General features: G+C 54.6%; 1 protein-coding gene across 2 annotated transcripts in view; it reads left to right on the top strand.

Annotated features, from left to right (window-relative positions):
- GRK5 (G protein-coupled receptor kinase 5) overlaps positions 1-23784 on the top strand; it is a 202582-nt gene that overhangs the window by 158038 nt on the left and 20760 nt on the right. For both annotated transcript variants that reach the window (XM_008685104.2, XM_008685100.2), the window contains 2 exons: positions 19948-20048; positions 21761-21853. In XM_008685104.2, the coding sequence (XP_008683326.1) occupies positions 19948-20048; positions 21761-21853 (194 nt within the window). The remainder of the gene's footprint in view (positions 1-19947; positions 20049-21760; positions 21854-23784) is intronic.

The following is a 23784-nucleotide window of genomic DNA, read 5'->3' as shown; positions in this document are numbered from 1 at the left end:
CTTCAAAATCCTTTCTCCTGATACCTCTCCCACAGGCCCCACACTGGGCTCTGGCCATGTCATTCCCAGTCTTATCTTGCTGACCACACCTCGTAGCCTTTGTTCAGGCTGTTCCCTGCAAGGCCCTCCACCTAGACCCCTGCTCTGGTTTTTTTTCCCTTCTGTGTCCCTCAGCCTGACACTTTGGCTGCACACAGCCCCTTGCCTGTGGTCAGAAGCTGCCACACCTACCTGGGTAATCTCTGAACGTGCCGCACTGTCGTACTTACGCAGGTTCCCATGGTCATGCTCCCATGCCCCCGGGTTCTGAGGAGCCCACCATGCAGGGGGGTGACAGCACGTCAGTGGATGGGTCCAGTGTGACAGGAGCAGTGGCAGAACTGTGCAAAGGGAAGCTGCCCCTCCACCTGCCTGAGTGAGCCGGGGACGCTCCTGGGAGGTGATGCAGCTGAATCAGATGTTAATGTGATGAGAAGGAGGAGGCCAGATATGAATGAAAGGAAAGAAGGGCCTTTCGTGGGCAAAGGTATAGAGCAGTGGTTCCCACCTGGGGACGTTTTGCCCCCGGGAGGCGGTTGGCAGTGTGTGGAGATAGCTTTGATTGGCACATTGGAGGATGTGCTGTGGCATCTAACGGGTAGGGGCCAGGGATGCTGTGGAATGCCTTGCGGTGCACAGGCCGGCCCCAGAACAAAGAATTCTCCGACGCTAAGTGTCAGTGGCGCCGAGGTTGGGAAACCCTGCTGTGGAGTGGGACAGGGCGTGCGGCGGTCAGTACAGCAGGAATAGAAAGATAGGGGGATGAGGGCCCTCTGGGTGGCAGGGCCTGGCAGACCAACCTGAGGAGTTTGACACCATCCTGGTGGCAGTGGGGCCACGAGGGCTTTGCAGGCCATTTGCAGTTGGTTCAGGCTGGTCCCTCTGACCACATGGGGGAGGAAAGGGGAGGAGGAGGGCTGCGGGCAGAAGACCATCTAGGGAGCTGCTGCAGGTGCTGTGGGAGTGACCGTGTCCCATGCTGGGACAGCGGCTCTAGGGACATGGTGGCACAAGGGTCTTAGGAAATGCTAGATGGAAGGAACTCTTGGGGGATGGCCAGGTGTGGGGCATGAAGGAGAAGGGCAGAAGGAGTCCCAGGTGACTCTCTGGTTTTCATCTTGAGTTACTGAGTGGCTGCCCTCCTCCCCCCCCCCCCCCAGGAAAGACAGAGAGACAGAGGACAAAGGTCATTGCTACAGGTGGCAGGGTTATTAGCTCATTGGGCAGAAGTGATAGCATCTGCTCTCTGTGGATATCCCCTGCGCCTGTGCCGTGCTATACTCATGGCTCGCGATCATTGCAAGCTGGTTTGAATGAGACAGTGAGGGGGCCCTGGGAAGCTTCCTTCTGTGGGCCCTTCACCTTGCCTGCCTCGTGTCTTTTCCTGGGGAGCTGCCACTTGGCTGGCTTGTGTTCCCTGGTGTCTGACATGGTATGTTTGCTGAGAGTCTGGCTGGAAAGTCCCTGCTCAAAGCCAGAGCTTATGCCTTGAGCTGAATTCTCATTCCCTGTGCGATGATGCTCTTCAAACCCTGGCTTAAAGGCTTCGTTCCCAAGGGGCAAAGCCCACTCCTTGGACGCTGCCCAGATCTTGCATCAGTTGTCCAAATGTGGCCAGCTTTGCTCTGGGGGCTGTTAGAGACACCAGCCCTGGGCGGGCTTTGGAGTGCACCAAAAGTGTTGGAGATCTAACACAGAGGCCACAGAGTGCTTTGAAAAGGCGTTTTAGGACCAGATAGACCTGGATAGAAAGCCAGACTTGGTCTCCTTTAGCTGCGTGGTCTTGGGAAAGTTAATTAGCCTTCCAGTGCCTCGGGTGGTCCGTCTGTCAGGTGGGTGGGGTGGCCGTGGGGGTCACTGATATACCCGCAAGTGCAGAGCTCAGGAGCTGGTCCGTGTTAGACACTCATTCAGTGGTGGCTAGCATCTGACTCTCCCCCTCCTTTCTGTGCTTTCAAAATTAGACTGTTGAATGAGGAAATCATTCAGACATGAACTCCAGCTGTGGAGTTGAGAGAGGCCAAGGAGGGGTCTGGAGGGCCCCAGCCATAGAGGCTGGCCAGAAAGGCCAGGCTCATTAGAAGGCGATGTGTTCGTCAGGATGATTAATGCTAGCTGCCACAAGAAACAGCACCCAAATCTCAGGGGCTTCACACAACACAGATTCTTTCTTTCTTAGGCACAATCTGATTGGGTCTTCAACTCTCTTGGGTGAAGACCAGGGGTCCTGGCTGCTTTTGTGGCCCCACCATCTTGAAGATGGTGCCTCATGGTCACTGCCAAAGGGGAGGAGAGGAGTGAAGGAAGCCCACGAGCATTAACTGCGTAGTTCGAGCTCCACTGGCCAGCGAGGGAGGCTGAAGGACTCGGGGAAGCATATGTCGCGTACAGCTTCCTGCCTACCCTCTCATCCCCCAAGCCCCAAACTGAAAACATTGTCTGTATGACAGCCTCGTCTCTGGTGATGGTGAGACAACCATGAGTACGGCATGTCCTAGAAATAGTCAGAGGTGTGTCAGCTCAGTGAAGTTGCCCAGAGGCCCTTGGTCAGATCAGGTTTCTGTGCTGGGCTCTGCAGAGATCTGGGCAGCTCATCTTCCCGATACCTGCAGACCGGAGGTATTACAGGTGTTTGGGGGTGCATGTGGGGTGGGGAGGGGGCAGGCTTGCTTTGAGCTGGGGTGGACCAGGAAGGATTTTTAAGTACAGTAATGAATAATAATAGGTGATTATGAAAGCAGTGTGATATATCATCTATCACTACAGACTTTAAAATATTAGGGTTATGGAGCTATAATTCATATACCATAAAATTCATCCTTTTGAAGTGTACAGTTCAGTGGTTTAAAATATTCACACAGTTGTACAACTACCACCACTATCCGCTTCCAGGATATTTTATCACTCCCAATAGCAGCTCTATACTCATTAGCACTCACTCCCTACTTCCCTTTCCTCCTGGCCCCAGGCAACCACTAATCTACTTCCTGTCTCTGCGGATTTGTCTATTCTGGGCATCTCATGTACATGGAATCGTACAGCGTGTGGCTTGTATCTTCTTCCACTGAGCATAACGTTTCCAGGGTGTATCCATGTTGTAACACGTATCAGTACTTCAGTCTTCTTTATGGCCCACATGATATCCCGCTGTATGGGTAAACCCTGTTGTTATGTATCTTTTCATCAGTTGATGGACACTTGGGTTGTTTCCACTTTTTGGCTAGAATGAATAACACTGCTGTGAACATGTAACATTCGTGTGCAAGTTTCTGCCTGGACCTAGGTTTTCATCTCCCTTGGATAGATACTTAGGAGTGGAATAGCTAGCTGGGTCACGGGGTAACTCGATGCTTAGTCATTTGAGGACCTGCCAGACTGCTTTTGAAGGGGCTGCACCATTCTGCATTCCCACTGGCAGCGCCTGAGGGTTCCCATTTCTCTACATCCTCACCAACAGGTGGCATTTTCTGTCTTTTTAATTGTATTCATCTTAGAGGGTGTGAAGTGGTATCTCATCTTGGTTTTGATTTGCATTTTCCTAATGGCTAATGATGCTGAGCATCTTTTCACGTGCTTATTGGCCCTTTCTAGATCTTCTTTGGAGAAATGTCTATTCAGATCCTTTGCTCGTTTTTTAAATTAGGCTGTTCATCTTCTTAAGGTTGAATCCTAAGGCTTCTTTGTCTGATCTGCATACAAGGCTTTTATCAGATCTACGATTTGCAAATATTTTCTCCCATTCCAGGAGTTGTCCTTTTACTTTTGTGATGGTGTCCTTTGAAGCACAACGGTTTTTAATTTTGATAAAACTCAGATTCATTTTTGTTACTTGTTTTTAAATGACTTGCTTTCATTGCGTCTTATCTGTCCTTGTCAGAAGGCCTCAGGGTTTTGGGGAGCAGGGTGCATCTGGGGACAAAGTAAACAAATCATAGTGCACTTCAGGCCCATGGATCTGTCTTCCTCCGGAGAACCAAAGCCCCATTGCCAGTTGGGAAAAGCAGGGCCTGGCCTGGTCCTTCACGATTATTCCAGTCCTTCTCCCAGTTGACATAACAATATCCTCTCCTTTAGGCCATCTATGTCCAACACTGCAATGGCATCCTACAGACCTGCTCTTGGATCTTCCATAGCAACTCTTCAAGCTAAGTGTTAGTGTACCCATTTTACAGACCAGCCAACCAAGTTCTGGGAAGGGAAGAGGCTGGTTTCGAATTGTGGAGGCAGGGCTTCAGGCGAGGCCCTGAGTATCCTGCTTCGGCAGTGTCGTTTATAGTCCGTCTTGCCATGATTCATTTTAATTGGGCCCACGAGCAGTGGTTCCGAGTCTCCGTCTTTGAGCTGCACCACCCCAGTCGCTGAGGCCTGGCGGGTGGCACCCAGTTTTAATGTACTATCAGCAAACTCCAGGGGAGGCTCAGACCCGGTGGAGGGTCCTGCTGAAGTGGCCTGGACACCAAGGTGCACTGGTGGGTTGGGGCAGGCTTCTGACATGAACCGGCTTGGCGGCCTCTGTGGGATGCTGGGAATGCCTGGGGTGAGCAGCTTTTGGAGGGTACTTCTTGCTGGAGGTCTACCGGCAGGGTATTGTTCTCTGGGCCCCACACAAACACAGGCCTCTTTGCTTCTGTAAACACTGATAGGGTAAGGCAGGGAAGTTTGTTCTTGTTAAGGGGAAGTTACCCATCAGCCTGAGTTTTTGCACAAAAGAAATCTATTCCTAGTGCTGGTGTGGCTCTCCGGAAAACATCCACCTTTTAAAAAGTAAAGAGCTTGAATGAAAGGAAATAATAATTATTCCAAGTTCCTTTTTCCCTGGCCCCTGGCCCCCTGCTCGCTTCACCGGCGCCTCCCCCTTCCCGGCCTGGGCAGCCGATCCGGAGTCTGAGCTAGTCCAAGCCGGCTCACTTCTCGGCGGGGACAGTTCCTCTACCTTGGGGGCAGTCAGCAGCTTCAGTCCTTGTCCTCAGGAGCACATGGAGCCCCGGTTCGGCCTCCTTCCTGCTGTACGTCCCTGGAGCCTCCGTTCTCCTGGTATGATGATAAATGTGGCTGCCGCTGGGTTCGTGGCCGGCCCTCCTCCTTACAGCACGCCCACAGGCTCCGCTGTACCTGCATCCCACCCTTGCAATCAGTTATATAGAACTTTCTTCCCTTTTAAATTAACTCGTGTCTTTCTGTTTCAAATCAATGAGTTTCGGGGCACCTGGCCGGCTCAGTCGCTGGAGCATGCCACTCTTGGTCTCGAGGTTGTAAGTTCGGGCCCTACGTGGGTGTAGAGGTTACTTAAAAATCAAATCTTTTAAAAATTAATTAATTACAATAAATGAGTTTCAAAAGAAAACTTTGTGTCAGGACCATGCCTGGAAAGCCAGCGCCGGCTTGTCATACAGAAAGCTAACTGGGAAAAGTGGCATTAAATCCTAGCTGGGTCCTCTTCGGCCGGCCTGAGGCTCTGAGCCTAGAGCTGCCTTTCTCTTTGTTTGGGAGAAAGATTAGTGAGTATTGGAGATGTGTTAGCAAGATGGTGGCACCACACTGAGACTTTCTTCTTCATGAGGGGAGGCTCAAAGGAGGACTGAAAAGGGGATACCTTTTTCACTGAGCGGTTCGGTATTATTTGTGTCCCTGCACCTCCTGAGACGACCTCATCATCTTTGGAAAATGCGGGGCTGACTATCTACCTCCCAGCTGTGATGCATTTTATAAATGTTGACTCGTTGCTGGAGACAGCGTAACCTGGAGCCAGGAGCACTGGACTAGGAGTCGGGCTCATTCCCCATCTCCCTTCCTGGCTTCCGTGGCCTGGAAGGGAGCTGGCCTAGAGTCTGCCTAACCATCTAACCAATCCTTGGTCTCCAGGGCAACCCAGGACATGGGATATAAGTGGTTTGGACAAATCACTCCCTTCCCAGTGCCTGCCCCATCCTCCATGGGGTTTGGGCTTCCAGACACTGGTCCTGGACCCAGCATTTCATCTCTGCTAGATTGCTTGGCCCTCATCTGTCTCCTAGAAGGTGCCTAGAAGGGCACCTCCATCCTGTTGTCAATGAATCCAGTGAGCTCGGAGTCCACCTTTGCTTGAGCCCCTCCTGAGCAGGATCTGGCTGGGTAGGCAGCGGGGCTGGAGGGGCAGCTGGGCCTGCACCCTGGCTTTTCCCACTTCGCCACAGCACTGCAAAATGACTCCGTGGAAGAGGACTGAAAAGAAAACTTGACAGAGGAACTTCCTGAGTTTTCTCAAGCAGCAGTGGGGAAGGGGAGGCTGGGCCTCTTCCTCTTCCATTTTTGGGAGCAGCAGAGAACAGAATTCAAAACAGATAAAGGCACATTTGTGCTTACTAGCTATTGGGGGCAAGACAGAAGGGAGCTAGCATCTATTGAGCAACTACTGCGTGCCTGGAACTTCATGTTCCCTGTTTCATTCGGTCCTTATAACGGTTGTCTGAATGGATGAGAAACAAGGGCTGAAAGGGGTTAAGTAATTGCCCAAGAACACCAAGCTTGGGGCCGAGTGGGGAATCGAAGCCGGGCCTGAGCCCCAAAGCCTGACTCTTCTCATTCCCCTCACAGCCAGATGCCTGCCCTCCCTGGGCCTCAGTTTCTGTCAGTAGAGTGAGGAGGTTGGCCTGGATGCTGTCTGCGAGGCCCACCCGGCTCCAACCCCCTGCAGTTCCAGGAGCAGTTCTTACTGCGGGCCAGACTGATTCCACTGGCTTTAAATAACTCACATAATCCTCACATCTATCCCGTGGGTTATTATCTCCATATTAAAAATGAAGAGATGGACACAGAGAGGTTAAGTCACTCCCTCAAGGTCACATAGCTGGGATGGGGAAAGCTGAGACTTCTGTCTGTGCTCTTGACCCTGTTTTCCTAAGATGACCTAACCTGGCTCCCTGCCCTGAGCTCTGCCTAAGTCTCTTCTTGATTGAGGGTTTATTAATGACCCAGGAGCACTCACCAGGGAGCTAGGGTACTGTTTGGAGAACAGCAGGGCCTGTGAGGGCTCCTGGGTCATTTCAAGGTCACCCCAGTGCCCGGCACAGCACCACTCTCCATGAAGGGCCCGTGCTGCTTGACTGCCTTCTCAATGCAGGCTTCAGCCTCCAGAAATCCTGGTACATTGGGAGAGGAGCCGAGAGCCCTTCCTGGGACATCATTCCTCCAATATACTCCGAGGGGACAGAAAACCTCCTGGGGTGGGCCCGGGCACCCAGGGCAATCTCAGGGACCATCCAGTCCAGGGCCTTGCAGATAGCTTTAACTGCGGATTTCCAATATGCAAAGACACAGAGACCAGCCACAGTTGAGTGGCCTGGGGCTGGACCCCCTTTTGCCTCCCTCTCCGTCCCCAGACCTTGGCTTTTAAGAACACCTGTGGCTTGGTGGAACCCAGCTTTAAAACCTGAACTGAGCCCAACTTCTCATTCCCTATGTGAGGGAACTGAGGCCCAGAGAGGGGCTGCACCCCTCCCCTCCAAGGGTCACATGACTTGGAAAAGAGACTGGACCATTCCTTGCCAGGCTTTCCACAACCCTGGAAGGTTGGAGAGAAGGCACTAGAAGGAACTGACTTCATTTTCCAACTTCTACTGTCGTGGCCTGCAGCTGGGCTTCAGTCCCCCCGAGGCTCTTCTTCTTTGGGCTATATGTGTCTAAATGCTGAGACGTTAGCAGCATTGAGGCAAAGCAGGGAAGCTGCTGGTGCCGAAAGCTGCACCATTTAGCATCTGTGCTTTTTAAATGGAGACCCTTGAAAGGGAATATTGTTCGCTCTTTCCTTTACTAAGGGTGGCTTGTAATGGGGGAGGTATGAGCAAGTCAGGTTAATTTAGCACCTACTATATGCTATATGCTCTGCACCTCTCTCTTGTCTTCCTGGCCATCCTGTGTAGTAGACCAGTTGTCCCTTCTACGGTGGGCAGAGGTCTTCAGCTGTTGAGAGGGCAGGCTGGGAGAATTGACCACAGGTACTGCAACAGATGGGTGTATGCGAATGTCCACAGCAGCCTACCCCGAGTCACCAGAAGGTGGAAAGAACCCAGTGCCCATCAACAAATGAATGGATAAACAGAACGTGGTCTGTCCACACAATGGAATATTATTTAGCCATAAATAGGAGCGAAAACCTGACACAGGCTACCACGTGGGTGAACTCTGAAAACATTATGCGAAGTGAAAGGAGCCAGACATAAAAGGCCACGCATTGTGTAATTCCACTTACATGAAATGTCAGCCTAGGCAAATCCGTGAAGACAGAAGTAGATTAGAGTTTACCAGGGGCTCCTGGGAGGGAGAGATGGGATGTTACTACTTAATAGGGTGATGAGAACATTTTGGGAAAAGGATGGTGGTGATGGTTGTCATTATAAATATAGTTATAACCACTGATCTGTACACTCGAAAATGGTTGAAATGGCAATTTTCACGTTACATATATTTTACCATAAAAGAAAAAGTATTAAAAAGAGAGTGAAGCTGAACTCGAAGTCCAGTCTGTCTGATTTAGAGCCTGGGATCTTTCTCCTCCACTGTGTTGTCTTCTCTAAAGTTAACCAGAGACAGAAATCCCCCCCAGATCAGCTTCCCAGGTGCTGCAGGAAGGAGCAAGTCTGGAGGACGAGGGTGCTGCCATCTGTAGACTGTACACAGGCTGCTCCCTCCAGGCCCTTGTCCAGCTGCTGGCCCCGTTCATGGCAAGCCTGGGGCTTGGCTTACACGTCGCACCATGTCATTCGCATGGTCTCATGTCACGGTCTCCTTGCACAGCATTTTTAACGACTGTGCAATTATCCTTCAGATAGGCATACTTATTTTTCTTCCATGACCTTTCCTGGAAAACAAATTCTCTTCGCTGGCGGCCTGACTTCTTTTCAGCTCCTTCTGATATCCTTGAGGCCTCTGTGCCAGCTGGGGCTCCTCACAGCATGCCCGTCTGGGTCCCTTTCCTTTCTTGTGACCTTCCAGGTCAGAAACTTGGACGCTCCTTTGATGCCGGTGGAGCCAGCTCTGCCTCTGATCCCCATTCCTGTGTGTGTGTATAGTATTTCCTGCCCAACATTCCTCTCTTTAGAGTGGCTGGAGACAGAGAAATCAGCCCTAGGCTTCCTGAGGACATAGCCCCTCCCCCACCTCCCCAGATCTGCCCTGGGTGGGCAGCCGTGCCGGCCTCTGTGCTGCCTGTGCTCCGCTGACTCACCGTGTGGCCTGATTGGCCCTCCCCATCCATGGGCCTTGGGTAGAGCAATGACATCATGGGGGGTAGGGGATGGGGGGTTTCAGTTCGACTCCCTGGATCTTTGGAGATTCTTGCCCCTCCTTCATTCCCAAGCCCCGTGGAATGAAATCTTCACTGGAGAAAAATCTTCCAAGGCCAAGATATTTCCAACACAATTTCAAATTGAAGCCGGTTTGGAAGCCGAGGAATGGGAGGGAGGGCGTTCTGGCAGATGGAGAGTTGGCTTGCTGGGCCGTGGCCTCTCACGCACAAGGAATGAGGGACACTCCCCGCCGTGAGCATCCTGCAGCCGGCGCCTCGGACCGGAGCCTGCTCCTGAGTTACCTGCGCACGGCTGCTCTCACCCGGAGCACAGGGGGCTGGATGCAGACAGCTCGCCAGGCAAAGTCACGCTTCTGAGGGTCCTGACAGCCAACGTGGCCTGGGTGAACAGCACGTCATCTCCCATCCAGTGCTTCATGCCCACAGGTCATGGCCGGGGATTATCACATTGACAGAGCCCGGCTGGCCCCTCCCTCCCGTCCAGGCACGTTTCGTTTTGTTAATTATCGGTTCTTGCTTTTGACGTAAAGAGTCCAGGCCTGGGTCAGGGTCACTTTGTATTTTCCTTTCTTTCTCATTAAAATTGCCTAGCTCTCAGGGCCCCTGGCTAAGTTCTGCTGATGTTTAAAAATGTCCTCTCTCTCTGACCCCTAAAAATCCTTCCTCCTGATTTCTGCGAAGCCTCTTGAACGGCAAAGGAAATACGGGTCAAGACCTTTTAAGCCCCAGTCTGCTTTTCCCTTCTTGAAGAGTTGTGGCTGTTTCTCAAGGGCTGTGTTTCTCCACTTTGCTGACCCAGGAAATGTGACACCTTGTGACTTGGGGTGGCCAGGTCAGCAGGGGCGCCATCGCAAAGGCCTGGAACCCTGTGCAGAGGCTGCGCTCGCTCCGAGCACTTCCTGGCCTCAGGGCCCCTCACTCGGTTGGTGACCTCTCTGAGCCTGCTGTTTGGGGTCCTTAAAGGTAATCCCGCCATCTTAAATTTGTCCAGGAAAGTGTCAGGAAAAGAATTGATTCTCTCAGAGCCCTGGGCTTCTCAGAATACTTGTCGGTATGCAAATGCCAGGAGCTAAAAACAGGAAGGGTCCCCCTCGTTGCTCAGCCAAACACCCTTCATCCTTTGGGCCTTGGTCAGACCTCACCTCAGCCATGAAGCCACTTGTGTCTAATGAGACTGCCTCTGGGGGTGAGAGGCTGCTCCGCACTCAGCCATCCTTAGTCGGCGCCAGTCTGGAACTCCGTCGTGCCCTCGGCCGAGTAAGTTGGTCTGTGAGGTCCTTGGGGTGGAACTCATGACCTGAGCACAGAACGGACAGGGCGCCCACGTGGCTAATGGACTAAATCAGCCTGGATCCCCGCAGGAGAAGCGGTGGGCTCCTGGCTTCCTGACTGCTCACAGCGCCTCGTCAGCTCCGCTGGCGAAGACTGCTCCGTCCCTTGCAGTGTTTCCTGGCCTGGCAGGGTAACCAGCTATCTCCAGGGGCACCCCAAAGTGGTGCCAGAGATCATTGCCCAAAGAGTTAAGGAGATCGCCCGGGTGCTCGCGCGTATCTGCGTCACAGTGGGATTGTGGGCCTTACGGAGGACGCCGGGTTACTTCTCAACACAGCGTCAGGGCGTTGGCTTCTGCACCCTTTCCTCCTCCCACAGAAGCTCCAGGGAACCCGTGAGCTCCTCAGACTCTGGGTCTTTGGCTGTTCATCACGGAAACATAAAGATGAAGCTTAGGCTCCTGAAGGCTTGGTGGCAGGCCGAAGGCGCACTCCTGGGTGTCCCTGCGGAGAAGGCCCCTCTGAGACACAGTGCTCTCTGTTGGAGACAGGGAGGATCCAGGTTTTGGGGGGGGCTGAAGCGTGAATAACCTGGAGACCATCCTCATTACAAAAAGGAAGAGAATATTAAGTACAAAAGTATTTCCTGAGAATGAGAAAAAAAATCACAACCAATGACTAGATCCTTGGAGATTCAGGCCCTTTTTATCTGAGATCTCAGTTTACCAGAAATGCCTCTGTAGAAATGCTTCCCCTCCCACCTCGAGCTCTCTGTAGCTCCCAGGACTGCAAGTGAAGGGCCCCGAAGCTTAAGCTTTCTCTGCTCCAGGGAATCGCGTCTGATTGGAGTCTCTGCCCACCCTGAGGGGAACCGGTAAGCTCCCTTAGAACTCGGAAGAGGCACAATGAGACTGGTCATTTTTTTTTTTTTTAAAGATTTTATTTATTTATGTGACAGAGAGACAGCCAGCGAGAGAGGGAACACAAGCAGGGGTGCGGGAGAGGAAGAAGCAGGCTCCCAGCGGAGGAGCCCGATGTGGGACTCGATCCTGGAACGCCGGGAACACGCCCTGAGCCGAAGGCAGACGCTCAAAGACTGCGCCACCCAGGCGCCCCGAGACTGGTCATTTTGTGCCTTCTACCACAAGGACCTGTGGCCACCAGCTGCCTGTCCAGCCTTGTGTCTCCGCACAGCGGGGCTACATCTGGCCTGGCGCTCAGGCCCTGTAGGCCACCGGTCAGGCTGACCGTGTGGACACTCGGGGAGGAGTTGGGGATGTTTCGGCTGAGGGCTGGAGGGCACAGACATCAGACCTCGCGTGGAGGGAGCCACAGCCCCGTGGCACTGTGCTCACAAGCATTTGTCTGGGCTGATTTATTTTCCCCCAATGGCCAAGAAAGCAAAACCCTGACTTGGTCCTTCGGTTCTGTTCTTATTTGGGGCTTGTGGATTGTGTCTGCTGCCTGGCCGTGGTCAGAGAGAGGAACTGCTCCAGACGGACACAGAGGGCACGGCAGTGGCTTTTCCACATGCCGCTGAAGGTTTTGATTAAAAAGGTGGAAGAATGGTGCTTTTTCTTCCTGTCAGCCAGACCTTAAACCAACCCTCGAGTGAGGAAACTCTGTCCAGGGCTGCCATTCAGTAAACTCCCTCCTTTGTCTTCTGGTCTTGATTGTACAAGCAGGTTTCATTTCAAGCCAGGATTTGGGGTTGAAACGAGCCCTGTTTCACCCACTTCCTGCCAGTCCCAGTGCCCATCGCTAGAGTCAGGCGGACTGGGTTGAGTTAGTTCAGAACCAGAACCTGAGGGGTGGCGGGGAGGGAAAAGCAAGGAGAGAGGAAGCCTCTGGTGCTTTGGGTAGTGTTTGGAGGGCCCTCCTACTCATCTGCCCTACCTCCTAATTTTACAGGGAGTGAATTAGTCTGGATTATTGGCAGCAAGTGGCAGATACTTAACTCCCAGTTGCTCAAACAAAGGAGGAATTTATTGGAAGGGTGGGGATATGATGAAATGAAACTGGAGAGACACACCAGCTGTACATGGGCTGGGGAACCCTGGCACGAGGATGCTTCCCCCAGGGGCAGCTCCAGGTTCTCCCCCAAGCCTCCAGCCCACAGTTTCTGCCTGAGACAGTCACTCCAACCACTTGTAACTAAGAACATCCCAAAGAACTCTGGCCCAGTTGTCATGAAGTTAGGGTAGACCAGATGACCTCATGAGGGTGCTTCTGATGGACCAGACATTCTTGCTCTCCACTTCCCTCTTCCCTGCTGTGAGTGTGAATATACGCACATACATTTATTTAGCGGATATATTGAGCACCTACTGTGTGCCATCATCAGTTCTTTTCAGCAAAACAGAGCAGAGAGATTATAGGTTTTGGAGCCAGGCAGGCCTGGATTTGAATCTCAGGTCTACCCTTTACTAACTACTCTGGCTAAGAGCACATAGGAAGTACTTGCTGCTCACCAAGCATTGTACCCGATTCTGAGGAGACAGGAACGAACAGCTTTCCTGCCCTTCCAAGAGCTGTCTGGGGCTCAGTTTCCACATCTATGACCCTAGATCAACAAGCTCCATCATATGACCTTGTTCTGGGGAGCAACAGAAGTATAAATTTGTGGGCAAACTCACGTCGATGGGCCAGTAACTATCAGGCCGGCCCCCCTCCCAGGCGCCCACAAGCGCCTCTGGCCTTGGCTCCTGCTGGACGCCTGATTCCCGCCCCCACCCCCGCCCACAGCCAGGCCCTGGCGGCTCTGCGTGCAGGGCTTCCCGTGGCTGACGCAGATCCCCTCGTGAGGGGTCAAGGGGTGGCCAGGGTATGGCTGTGGGAGTGCCCTTCCCCTGTTCCTGTCCAGGGGGAGGAATGGGAAATGGGGGTGGCCCCCCAAGAAACAGCTGCCTCCGCCCTGGTATGGGCCAGACAGGCAGACCTCTAAGCAGCCCTTTTTGGAAGGCAGGGGGCCCTCCAGAACCCCTTTTCCCGTCCGCTTTTCCTAAAAGCTGAGTCTGTCCACATTGGGAAATTGCAAATAGTTTACATGGGGAATGTCAGCTGCCCACATATGAAAATATACACATCATTAAGCCCTAAGTGCTTGCGTCTGGAGATAGAGCGGACAGTCTCCCGGGCTGACCTTTTGTTCACTGATGCAACCGCCGCTAATGAGCACGGAGCTCTTCGGTGGGATGTTTTCATATGTTGAAGCGAAGCATATGTTGGCCATTAGCCTGCGTGTATGTGTGCGCGTGTGCGTGCCTGTGTGGTACGTACGACACCACTATACAAATAGCGTTTACCCAAACACACAGAGTCCGTTTCATCTCATTCTCCAGCCCCACGGGCGTCCAAGACCAAAGTCCCATCCTTCTCATGAGATCTGAGAGGACTGGGACATTCTTGGAGGACATGGCAGTGCTTAGGGTTACGGCTCTCTGACTAGATGACCTGAGTTTGAATCCTGTCTTTGCTCCCATGCCAGCTGCGTGACCTTGGGCAAGTTACTTAACTTTTCTGAACCTATTTCTGCATCTCTAAAACAGAAACTGTAATAATTAAAACCTACCTTGAGAGGATTGAGAAAGATAACCCCATATAAAGCTTCTAGGACTCAACATATAGTAGGTGCTCAAGAAATGGCAGTGATGGTGATGGTGACACTGCAATGGGAGGTGGGATTGGGTAGAAGATCTTGTCTGCTCAGAAAATCAGCTTGGATGAGGTTGTATCAGAAGTGGGTCCTGAAGACTGGGTGGAATTTGGACATGCCCTGATGGGGCAGGAAGGGCTTCTTCTAAGGGAACGAGCAAGGGTCCAGCAGCTAGAGAGCTAGAGCTTCCCAGGAAGAGACGAGTGTGGAGTGAACATCCATGAGCAGAAGGCAAGAGGGAGAAGCAGATCGAGAAGGGTGTTTGGAGCCAGAGCCAAGAACGCAGTGGGCTTTGTCCTTTGGAGTAGAGACCATCTGTGCTGTGTGGTATGAAGAAACTCCCTTGGTGGCCATTGTGTCACTGCAAGAGCAAGTGGTAGCAGGTGAGAGAAGAGAATTCTCGAATGCAGGAGAACGAGGTGAGGACGGAGAGGAGGGGTGGGTGGGATAGATACCAGGGCTAGGCTTGCTGTATGTGCATGTCCCATCTGGGAGGTGGGGACAAGCTGGATTTGAGTGATGCCAATGAGACCAAAGCTATGTCCTTCCCCTGAGGTGGCCCAGGACACCTGGTTCAGGGCCAATGTAGCTCATATCCATTCAGCCCTGCCATAGAGCCCCTCCAGGTGTTAATCCTGGCTGTACCATGGGCCACAGTGTGACCTTGGAGGGGTCTCTTCCCTTCTTGGCCCTTTATCTCAGTTAACGCATGTGTGCCATGAGTGGCTTGAACCAGCTGGGCCCTGATGGGTCTTTCCAGGAGAGCCCCCTGTGATCTCTTCCTTCTGCTCCACCTTGGGTCCCGAATCTTTGAACGAGTGTAGGGTGTTTCCAGAAGGTTCTGAGGGTGACCCCAGGGGCACTTACTGTAGAATTACTGGTGACTTCTAAGGACGTGTGGGAGGTGGTTCTGAAGAGCCTTTTCCAGCCCAACTGTGCCTCCATCCCTGGGTGTCTCCAGAGACCCCAGCCACATACAGCTGATTCCCTCTCCAGTCTGACATCTTTAAACCAGAGACTGAAGCCAGAAGATGCTTCAGGAGCAAGGTCTTCAGACATGTGGAGTTCCTCGCTCATGCAGGAAATGACGTCCCTTCCTCTTGCCAGTCGTCCCAGTGCAGAGGGAGACAGCAGTGCCCCGCACGGCAGATGCAGCAGGGCCCTCGAGGTGCCACCCTCGGGCTAACGATGCAGCAGTCCGTGAGAACTGGCCTCACAGACACGGCAGCACTAATTTAACATCTTCTAGATGAGTCCTCTCTCTGCACACCCCCTCCCTGCTTTCTCCAGCCTCCTGGCCTTTGCCTGTACCATGCTGGCCTCCTCCAGCTGTGTAAATCCGACCTCTCCCCCAAGGTCTGGCGCTCGCCTTCCCTCCCAAGGGCTCCCTCCCGAGGGCTCCCTCCCAGGCCGATTTCTCATTTTTCCCTTCAACTGTTATTGCAAAGGCTGTGCTCCTCAGGTCTGCGATGAATCACTTGGTAATTATTTCAGGTGTGCCATCTGGCCTCCCTATTCCGAGGCCGGGAGGCTGGGCCGCCTGTGGGGAGTGTGTGCAGCGAAGCTCGCGGTGAGGGGCTCAATAGCGCCACCTTGTGGGAGGACTGCTGGGTGGGCCAAGGCTGGAGGGCCTGGCCCGTGGAGGCAGAGCTGGGCTGGGGCGTCAGGTCTCGCGGTGATGTCAGTGGGGGTGGGCGCCAGAGCACCCTAAGAGGCAGAGCCTTGGGTGTGGCGGGTGATCAGCACCTGCTTCCTGGGTTGAGTACCGAGTGCAGCACCGTGGGGTGGCTTCCTGCCCAGGCCCGGCCCCTGCCCTCCTCACCGCCTACCCTCCCTATCGAGCCGGCCTCTGTCCCTGAAATACCGGGATTGTCCCGCTTCAGGTTCACACAGAAGGCCCTTGTGAAGCTGCAGTTCTGACCGGGGAGGGGTGGAGCCTTGAGCAGCTGGAGTGCTAAGGGGCACTGAGGCAGCTCTAGCCTGCCTGTGGGCAGTTAGCCAGCACGTCCCCCAGACCCAGCGTGTGGGCACTCCGGACGCACAGTGACCGCTGCGGATTGCAAATGCAGCTTCAGGCCCAGTCCTGGCTGCTTGGCTCTTCTGTTCAGTCAGATCTCACCCCCCACCCCATGCTCCCCATCCTCTGCTCTACGAACTACCTTCTCTTTAGAAATCCCGAGGCCTCCAGGGCATTGATTCATTGCCGGTCATCAATATTGTGCCTGTGCATTGCGGAAGTTACTGTTTCGATGGAGCGGAGGGTAAGAGCGGTCAGGCTTAGGCCCCACGTCAGAATTTAGGGTCACAGGCAGGCAGTGGAGGCGGTGTGAGGTCCTAGAGAACTTCACGGGGTGGGGGGACAAAAGGGAGGAGAGGGGCCTGCAGGAGAGTGAAGGTGCGAAACCCACTGGCCCCCTGCATCCACCTCAGGGGTTTCTCCTCCCTGTGTGCCAAGCGGCACAAGGGGCTCCTCTCAGAGTGCTGTGGTGCCCGAAAGATACCCATGCAGTGGCCTCCGAGTCTTGCTGCCGCAAAAGGTGTGTTCTGGTTCACACGGACAGCAGGAGCTGCCTGTATCCCCAGAACCCGGGCCGTAAGCACCAGGAACAGTGGGCTGAGTCTGGGCCACCAGGGCGGGGGGTAAGAAGGAGCAGCTATTCTGAGGGATTCTGAGGGAGACCTAGAGCCCGACATGCATGGGCTGAGTCTGTCCTACCAGCTGCGAATGTTGGCAGCCTGTCCCCAGCCAGGTGAGAGCCCAAGTGCCTCTGGTACCGGATGTGGATTCAAGGTCAGTTGCTCATTCCAAAGGGGGTGTGGGACAGGTTCTTCCCCTGCAGGTGAAGGGGGCTCTTATCCAGAGGCACAGACTCAGTGGATAAAGCACCCCCTCTGTTTCCCAGCAACTTTGAGGGGAAACAGTGGAGAGGAGCCTTAGCCAAAGAGGGGAGCAAGGTGCAGATTTTCTTGCTCCAGCTGTGGTTTCATGGGCAAGACAGGTGCTCCCTGCAGCCTACAGTTCCTCAACGAAGTGGAGTTCTTGTCAGTCTGGCTAGAGGGGATAGAGCAGCCCCCAGCAAGCATAGCCATGTCCCCAAGGCATGTCATGCTGTCTTAAGCTGTCCCAGGAGTTGGCCATGGAGCAAAACTTAAGAGCAACTGGGAGTCATCCTGTCATCAGAGTGGACTTTCGTGCCGGGCTGGGCATATGATCACATGGAGGTTGGCCAGCTGGTGAGTTTCAGTGCCCAAGACCATCAGGAGGCCATTCATGGTGGGGCCTCCAGCAGAGAAACCCTGTCCGCAATTTCTTCCTCCTGTCCTTGGAAGCTGTACCACCAAGAGCTAATTCCACACATTTCGGAGTAAACTTGGTGCCTAAATTCACACTGTGGTATTAAAAGTCAAGGTCTGTTGGCTGGAGCTACTTGAGACCATCTGGTGACCAAAGAAAGAAAGTGTCACTTCAAAATACTGCTTGCCTGAGAGGGTCCCAGACCCCAGGGGAACTTATAGAGAAACCTCCACCAAGACCTGTTCTCCTGGCTGCTTTCAGCCCTGCCAATATCTAAGGGTCTTAGGGCTTTTCTGTTTGATTAGAAGTTAGGGGGACGTCTTTAACATGGAGGAGGACGGTCCCTAGACTTCTCCCCACCCTGACCCTCAGCTTCCCCTCAGAGGGATAGTTCCTGCTAGAAAGAACCACAGTCCTGAACCCTCTCACGGTGAGGGTGATATTCCTGTCCAGAGCCCACCTGGCCCCAAGGATACACCCCTCCCTTCCCTAGCCCACCTCACAGGCCTCCTGGGACTAGAAGGGATTAGCCTCCTGGAATGAGATCTGAAACCGTGGAATTCTGCCTTCAAGCCACAGGGGGTGGTGTGCAGCGGGCTGTGGTTGCTGGGACCCCAGAGCACTTTGAGCATCTGGGGGCACTTTATCTTACACAGTGTGTTAGACCTTGCACTCAGGCTAGGGAGAGCCGTCTTCATGGGTCTCCCTTGGAAACCGATTTCTCTGAACTGGAGGGGAAGGACCAATACCTTCCAATTCCGTCAATGCAAATTGCAAATGTCCCATGGAAATGTCCCCTGGGCAGCTGCTCCTCTCACCCCCCTGGCAAGTTTGGGTTTCAGTTCCCAACTTAAACTGGCCAACAGCTTCTCATTCCCTTACTGGCAGAGGCGTTACTCTCTGGAGTCACTTGAAAGGGGGTTTGGTTGGAATCCCTTAATCTCTTCATGTTGAGCCAGAGACTGAGTTTAAACCCATGGTCGTCAAACCAAACGCACTACTACCCACTCATTAACTCCTATTAGGGCTTTGAGCATGGGCTGCATCCCCAGAGCCCTCCTGCCAACCCATCCTAGAGAATGAGAGCGGTGGGACTTCATGCACGCAGCTGGGTCACCCCTAGACCCTGGGCCGCCCCTCCCATTGGCTGAGGAGCAGAGTCTGGCCCTCCATGGGAAGGCCCATGACAGGTGGAGGTCTGAGCCCAGATTCTGCTTTGCCTCTGACCCTGTCCTCCATGAAACCTTTCCCAGATGACCCCGCCCCATAATGACCTCCCTCTCTGAGCCCAGGGGCTCGTTGCCCTGGGCTGCGTCATCTTCCATTTCAGTTCTTCCTGACTCTGCTGGAGGGCTGCACGGTGCCCTCCCCACCCTGAGGGCTGAGGGGCTCCTGGGAGATGGGGAGTGGGCGAGAGGGGCACAGGCACCCCACCACCTTCAACCGGACTCACTCCACGCTCACCCGCCCAACCTGTGTTCGTATCCCCTGTCTGCCACTTGTTGGCTGGGTGACCCGGTGTCAAACGACTGAACCTTTTTGGACCTCCATTTCCTCGTCTGTGAAATGAGATTATAGTAGTATTTACCTTGCAGAGCCATGATGGGGTTGGATGAAATAATTCATGTAAGGGATTTCTCACACTGCCCACCCACAGTTGGCCTTCAGCGGAGGCAAACCAGTGCTACCCATTGGTTTTAAAGGAGGGGAAGGAGAACAACAGTAATGATGTTTACCGCACCCTCCCTACCAGGTGCTACGGTCTGGGCCAAACACCTGACCCAAAGGTTTCACTGATTCTCTCCAGGAGAAACTGTTATTCCTGATCATGTCCCTGATAACGGGAAGCTGAGTCCAGACCAAGATCCCACAGCTGCAAGTAGCAGATCTAGGCCTCGATCCCCTGCCAATCAAGGCTGTGCCCGTTGAGCACCCCTCCCCTGCTGCCAAGCTGGCCTTTTGCTGGCCCTTCCACCCCTTTCAGACCCTCTGACGCAAGAAAGTGTTCACCTTGCCCTCTGAGCAGACAGGCCCAGCCTGGGAAGGGGCACCTGCAAGCTCCCAGGGGGTCTGACTGGCCAACCCATCCACATCGCCCAGCTCCGGACACACATCTTGTTCAGGTCTGACCCCAAGCCCAGGACACAGGGACATCATTCTCCGCGTGCTGCTGATGAGGGCAGCAAGGCTCAGAGGAACCAAGTGACCTCCATGAGGTCACACGGACTGAAAGTGGCAGAGCCAGAAACCTGGCCCTAAGTCTGGGCTCGTTCACCGCCTTCCAGCCCTGCCACCTCCACGCACCCCTGAATGCGGCATGTGGCTCAGGGCCTGGAGTGGGCGGGAGGGAGAGGTGGCGCCCCGCTCCTGCCCCTCGCTGACACGTCCTCTTCTCTTCCTCCAGTCCCCAGTGTTCATTGCCCAAGTTGGCCGGGACCTGGTCTCCCAGACGGAGGAGAAGCTTCTACAGAGGCCCGGCAAGGAGCTCTTTTCTGCCTGTGCACAGTAAGTGCTCCCTCCCTCCCCAGGCCGGGCCTCAGGCCCTTCAGCCTCCGGTCTGCAGCCACAGGGCCCCGGAGAGCGGCTGCCCCTACCCTCCACCTGGAGCAGCGGGCTCCGGGGCAGGTCTCCTGTGCCCAGGGGCCCCAGCCAAGCCACCCAGCTGTTTGTATACTTCTTATGAAGGGGAAAGATACCAAAGTACCAAGTCCAAAGAAAACATCTGCCTCAAAGGGTGTTGAAAGCAAGTGGCTGTCCAGGCTGTTGAGCAGAGGAATGTACAAAAACTTGACCCCCATCTGGGTGGTTTGGGAGTCCTGCCCGGGCCCCCAGCCCCCAGAGCCGCCAGCAACCAGAGCCAGGTAGCGCTGCTGCAGGAACGAGTGCGGGCCGCCTTCTCAGCCACATGCCATCGCCTTGTGTGCGGGCCGTCCGGCGATCCTAACGGTATATGAGACAGGTCGGTTGGTGTGCTGCTGGCCAGACACCAGTGAGGCCCCCACCTGCCCCTGGCACACACACTGTGAAGTGTGAACCGCTAGGCACAGCCACGTACCCGTGCCCACGCAGAGACCCTACCCCGTACGCTGACACGTGCCTGCACACCAAAAACCTTTCGGAGCCTGATCCCCCACGGCTTGCTGTATGCCCTTGTTCAGCCTTTGCCCACAGACAATGGGGCGCCTGCTGTGTGCCTGGCAGTGATAGGTGCTGGGGTGCCATGGTGAGCAAGAATCCAGGGCCGGCTTTCTCGGAGCTTAACAGCCAGGAGGGGAGGACATGGAAGCCAGTGCCCCTGTGCCCTGTGGGAAGAGCCGGGAGCCCCATGCTGAGAATGGACATTTAGGGAGGCCCAACTGGGGGCCCAGCCCTGTTAGGTGCCGAGGGAGAGACACCCCCCCCACCTCCCCACCATAAGCAGAAACAAACCTGGTTGCTGTCCTCTTGGAGCTGGCTGAGGGTCAGATCTGACAGCGGGTTAGGCCCCTGGGCTGTCACTGTGACCCTGAGGGAGTGGACATCCTGGTCCCCTACACTGGCCCCTGCTGTCATGTTTGGCAGGAGACAGCGTCCAACATGGCCTCCCCTGTACATGCCGCTCCCCCCCCATCCCCCATCCACAGGCCCAAACGCCTGGGCTAGATTGGTCAGTATCACCACTTTTTAAAGGGAAGAAGACCATCCCTGCCGACAGCCAGCTTCAGAACCCTGCAGGCCTGGCCCACAACAGGTGACTGGTGAATTCTGCTGCGGGGATGGAAATCTCCCAGTGGCTTCACTGGTCCTGGACCAAATCCAGAGCCTGGGCCCCCAGGCGCTGCATCCCTGCTCGGCCCACCCCTGCACACACACATCCCTGCACCCAGTTAAGTATTCTGTCCTCACTGCAGCTTAAGAGTCCCTTCTTGAGAGAGAGAGAAAACTACCTGAGCCCCCAGGGACCTCACTTAACCCTCCCTCGTGATAACACACTTCAGCACATCTCACACTCATCCGCACCCTTGTCCCACATCACACCAGCCTCATGCTCACAGCTCTACCCCAGGCCTAGAGCCGTGCTGCGGCGGGGACCCAGGAAGTGTCCGCGGGATCAGGCAGTCCCTTCGTTAGGACGACGGGCCTCTGACGCCAGTGGTTAGCCTGCCGGATGTGTACCGGCTCTGGCCGTCTGCGTCAGGCCGGGGTTATAAAATGTTTGTTTGTTCCCTCCGAGCCAGGTCTGTCCACGACTACCTGAAGGGAGAGCCCTTCCATGAGTATCTGGACAGTATGTATTTTGATCGCTTTCTCCAGTGGAAGTGGTTGGAAAGGTGAGTGCTCCCCGGCACAGCCCACCTACAAGTGTGTGCCGACATGCGTGCGTGGCAGGGGCGGGGGGACAGGTTTTCCACCTGACAACCCACATAAAAATCACTTACCTCCCTGGGTCCGTGGTTCAAAGGAAAGTAGCCATGTTAGCCAAATGCTCTGTGCTTGTTAAAGTGTGCACGCACACGCACACGCACACACTCCTACACACATACATACCTAGTCTTCCTGTTTTGGTTCACTGTTTTTGGGGATCCTCCCTCTGCCGGCAAATTAAGAGCCGCCATGTTCTCTGAATGAGTTACACATCCCTGACGTAGCTCAACCCCCTGTCGATGGACTTGGAGCGTGCTCCCAATTTGGGGTACAATCTTCCCTAAATAACGAATAGCTTTGTACGTGTATCTTCATGGACTTTTGCAGTTACATCCATAGAAATCCCAGCAGAGGAATTTCTGGGTCAGAAAGCACTGATTTGAAACCGTGAGGGACCGCTAAGTTGCCCTCCCAAACAGCTGCCCCCCATTTCCAGTCCCGCCAGTGCCCCAGTGCCCACTTGCCCTCAGCCTCATCAACACTGTTCTCGTGCTTTCCTGGCCGGTGTGTGAGCAGCAGGGGTTCCTTCTTGTTTATCTTTTCATCTCTGATAATGGGTAAAACTGAGCATCTTTTCTTGTTTTGTTGACTGCCTTTTCTCTGCAAAGTGCTGTCACAGACATGGCAGTGACTCGGCCTGACAGCGACAGCCACAGAGAGGGTGTGGCCTGCCTGGTCATGCAGCAGGCCTGTAGTGTAGCCGAGGCGGGTTCCCTGGCCCAGGACCCCTAGCACCGGGCTCTGCCCCCCCCCCACCACTGTAGCAGAATTTGCAGAACAGGGCAATGCCTGCATTAAATCCACGCTGGGCTCCCCTGGTAGACAAGGGCGGGAACATCCCCTTCCACAGCCCAAGGGTCCCTGTGCCTGAGGCCTGGCACTCACGGGCGTCTGGACCCCCTGTGGGCAGAGAGCCAGGAGCCATCTTTCTTCTGCCTGTCCCCACCTTTGCTGGCCGAGTGCCCTGTAGACACTTAGGAAGCTGCAGGACACAGATGCCCGAAGAGCCCCAGCCGTGGCCCTTGCCTCCTACTTCAGGAAGCCCAGAGGAAAACACCCAGCTCCGTACACGCGGGGTGGGGTGGGGGACATTTCTCTCCACCCCCGCTGGTGGGAATGACAGTTGAGCAGGGACAGTCTTCTCTGTGGGCCACTTACTGCCGCTGGCCCCCTCACACATGCACATCGTGGCTCCGGGAGAGCCGGAGAAGTGAGGGTCAGGCAGACATCCTGCTGCGGGCCCGGCCCTGGAGTCCACAGCCTGGGTCTGAATCCCGACTCTGCCTTCTCCACGGGGACCTCGGGAAGGGCTGCTCCCCCTCCCCACCTCAGGTTTCTTATCTGTGATATGGGGTTAGTAACAGTGCCTGCTTTTGTAGGCGTGGGTGCGGACGGGCTGAGGTAAGCACAGTACGTGCCTACCACATGGCAAGTGCTCAAGAAAGGTCAGCCATTCGGCCCCAGGAAGTCAGATGCTGGATACAGTTGCTGTGGTTGGTGGTGAGATCATCAGTGTCACTGTGGCCGTCACCCTCAAGCGTCTGGTATGGGGAGGAACCGCTGGTCCTTGTGTTTCTGATGATCACAGGACGTGTGGTGGGGATGTATTCATCACCCCCCCCCCCCGAGAGCCTGGGGCTGTGGGCCACACAACCCGATCTCTGCCCACCTTCCCGGGGTGGCAGTGTGGGGTTGAGACACTGGAGGTGGGCTCTGCAGCCGGCTGCCTGGGATCCCAGGCCCAAAGCCACCACTTAACCATCATGACCTTGGGCAGCTCGTTTCCCCTCTCAGGGCCTAAACATTCACACCTGCACAGCAGGGACAGTCCCACCTC

This window comes from Ursus maritimus, unplaced genomic scaffold (genome assembly GCF_017311325.1).
Source record: "Ursus maritimus isolate PB19 unplaced genomic scaffold, ASM1731132v1 scaffold_7, whole genome shotgun sequence".
Lineage (NCBI taxonomy): Eukaryota > Metazoa > Chordata > Mammalia > Carnivora > Ursidae > Ursus > Ursus maritimus.
Note: the sequence above shows the minus strand (reverse complement) of the source record. Positions and strands in the feature narration are given on the sequence as shown.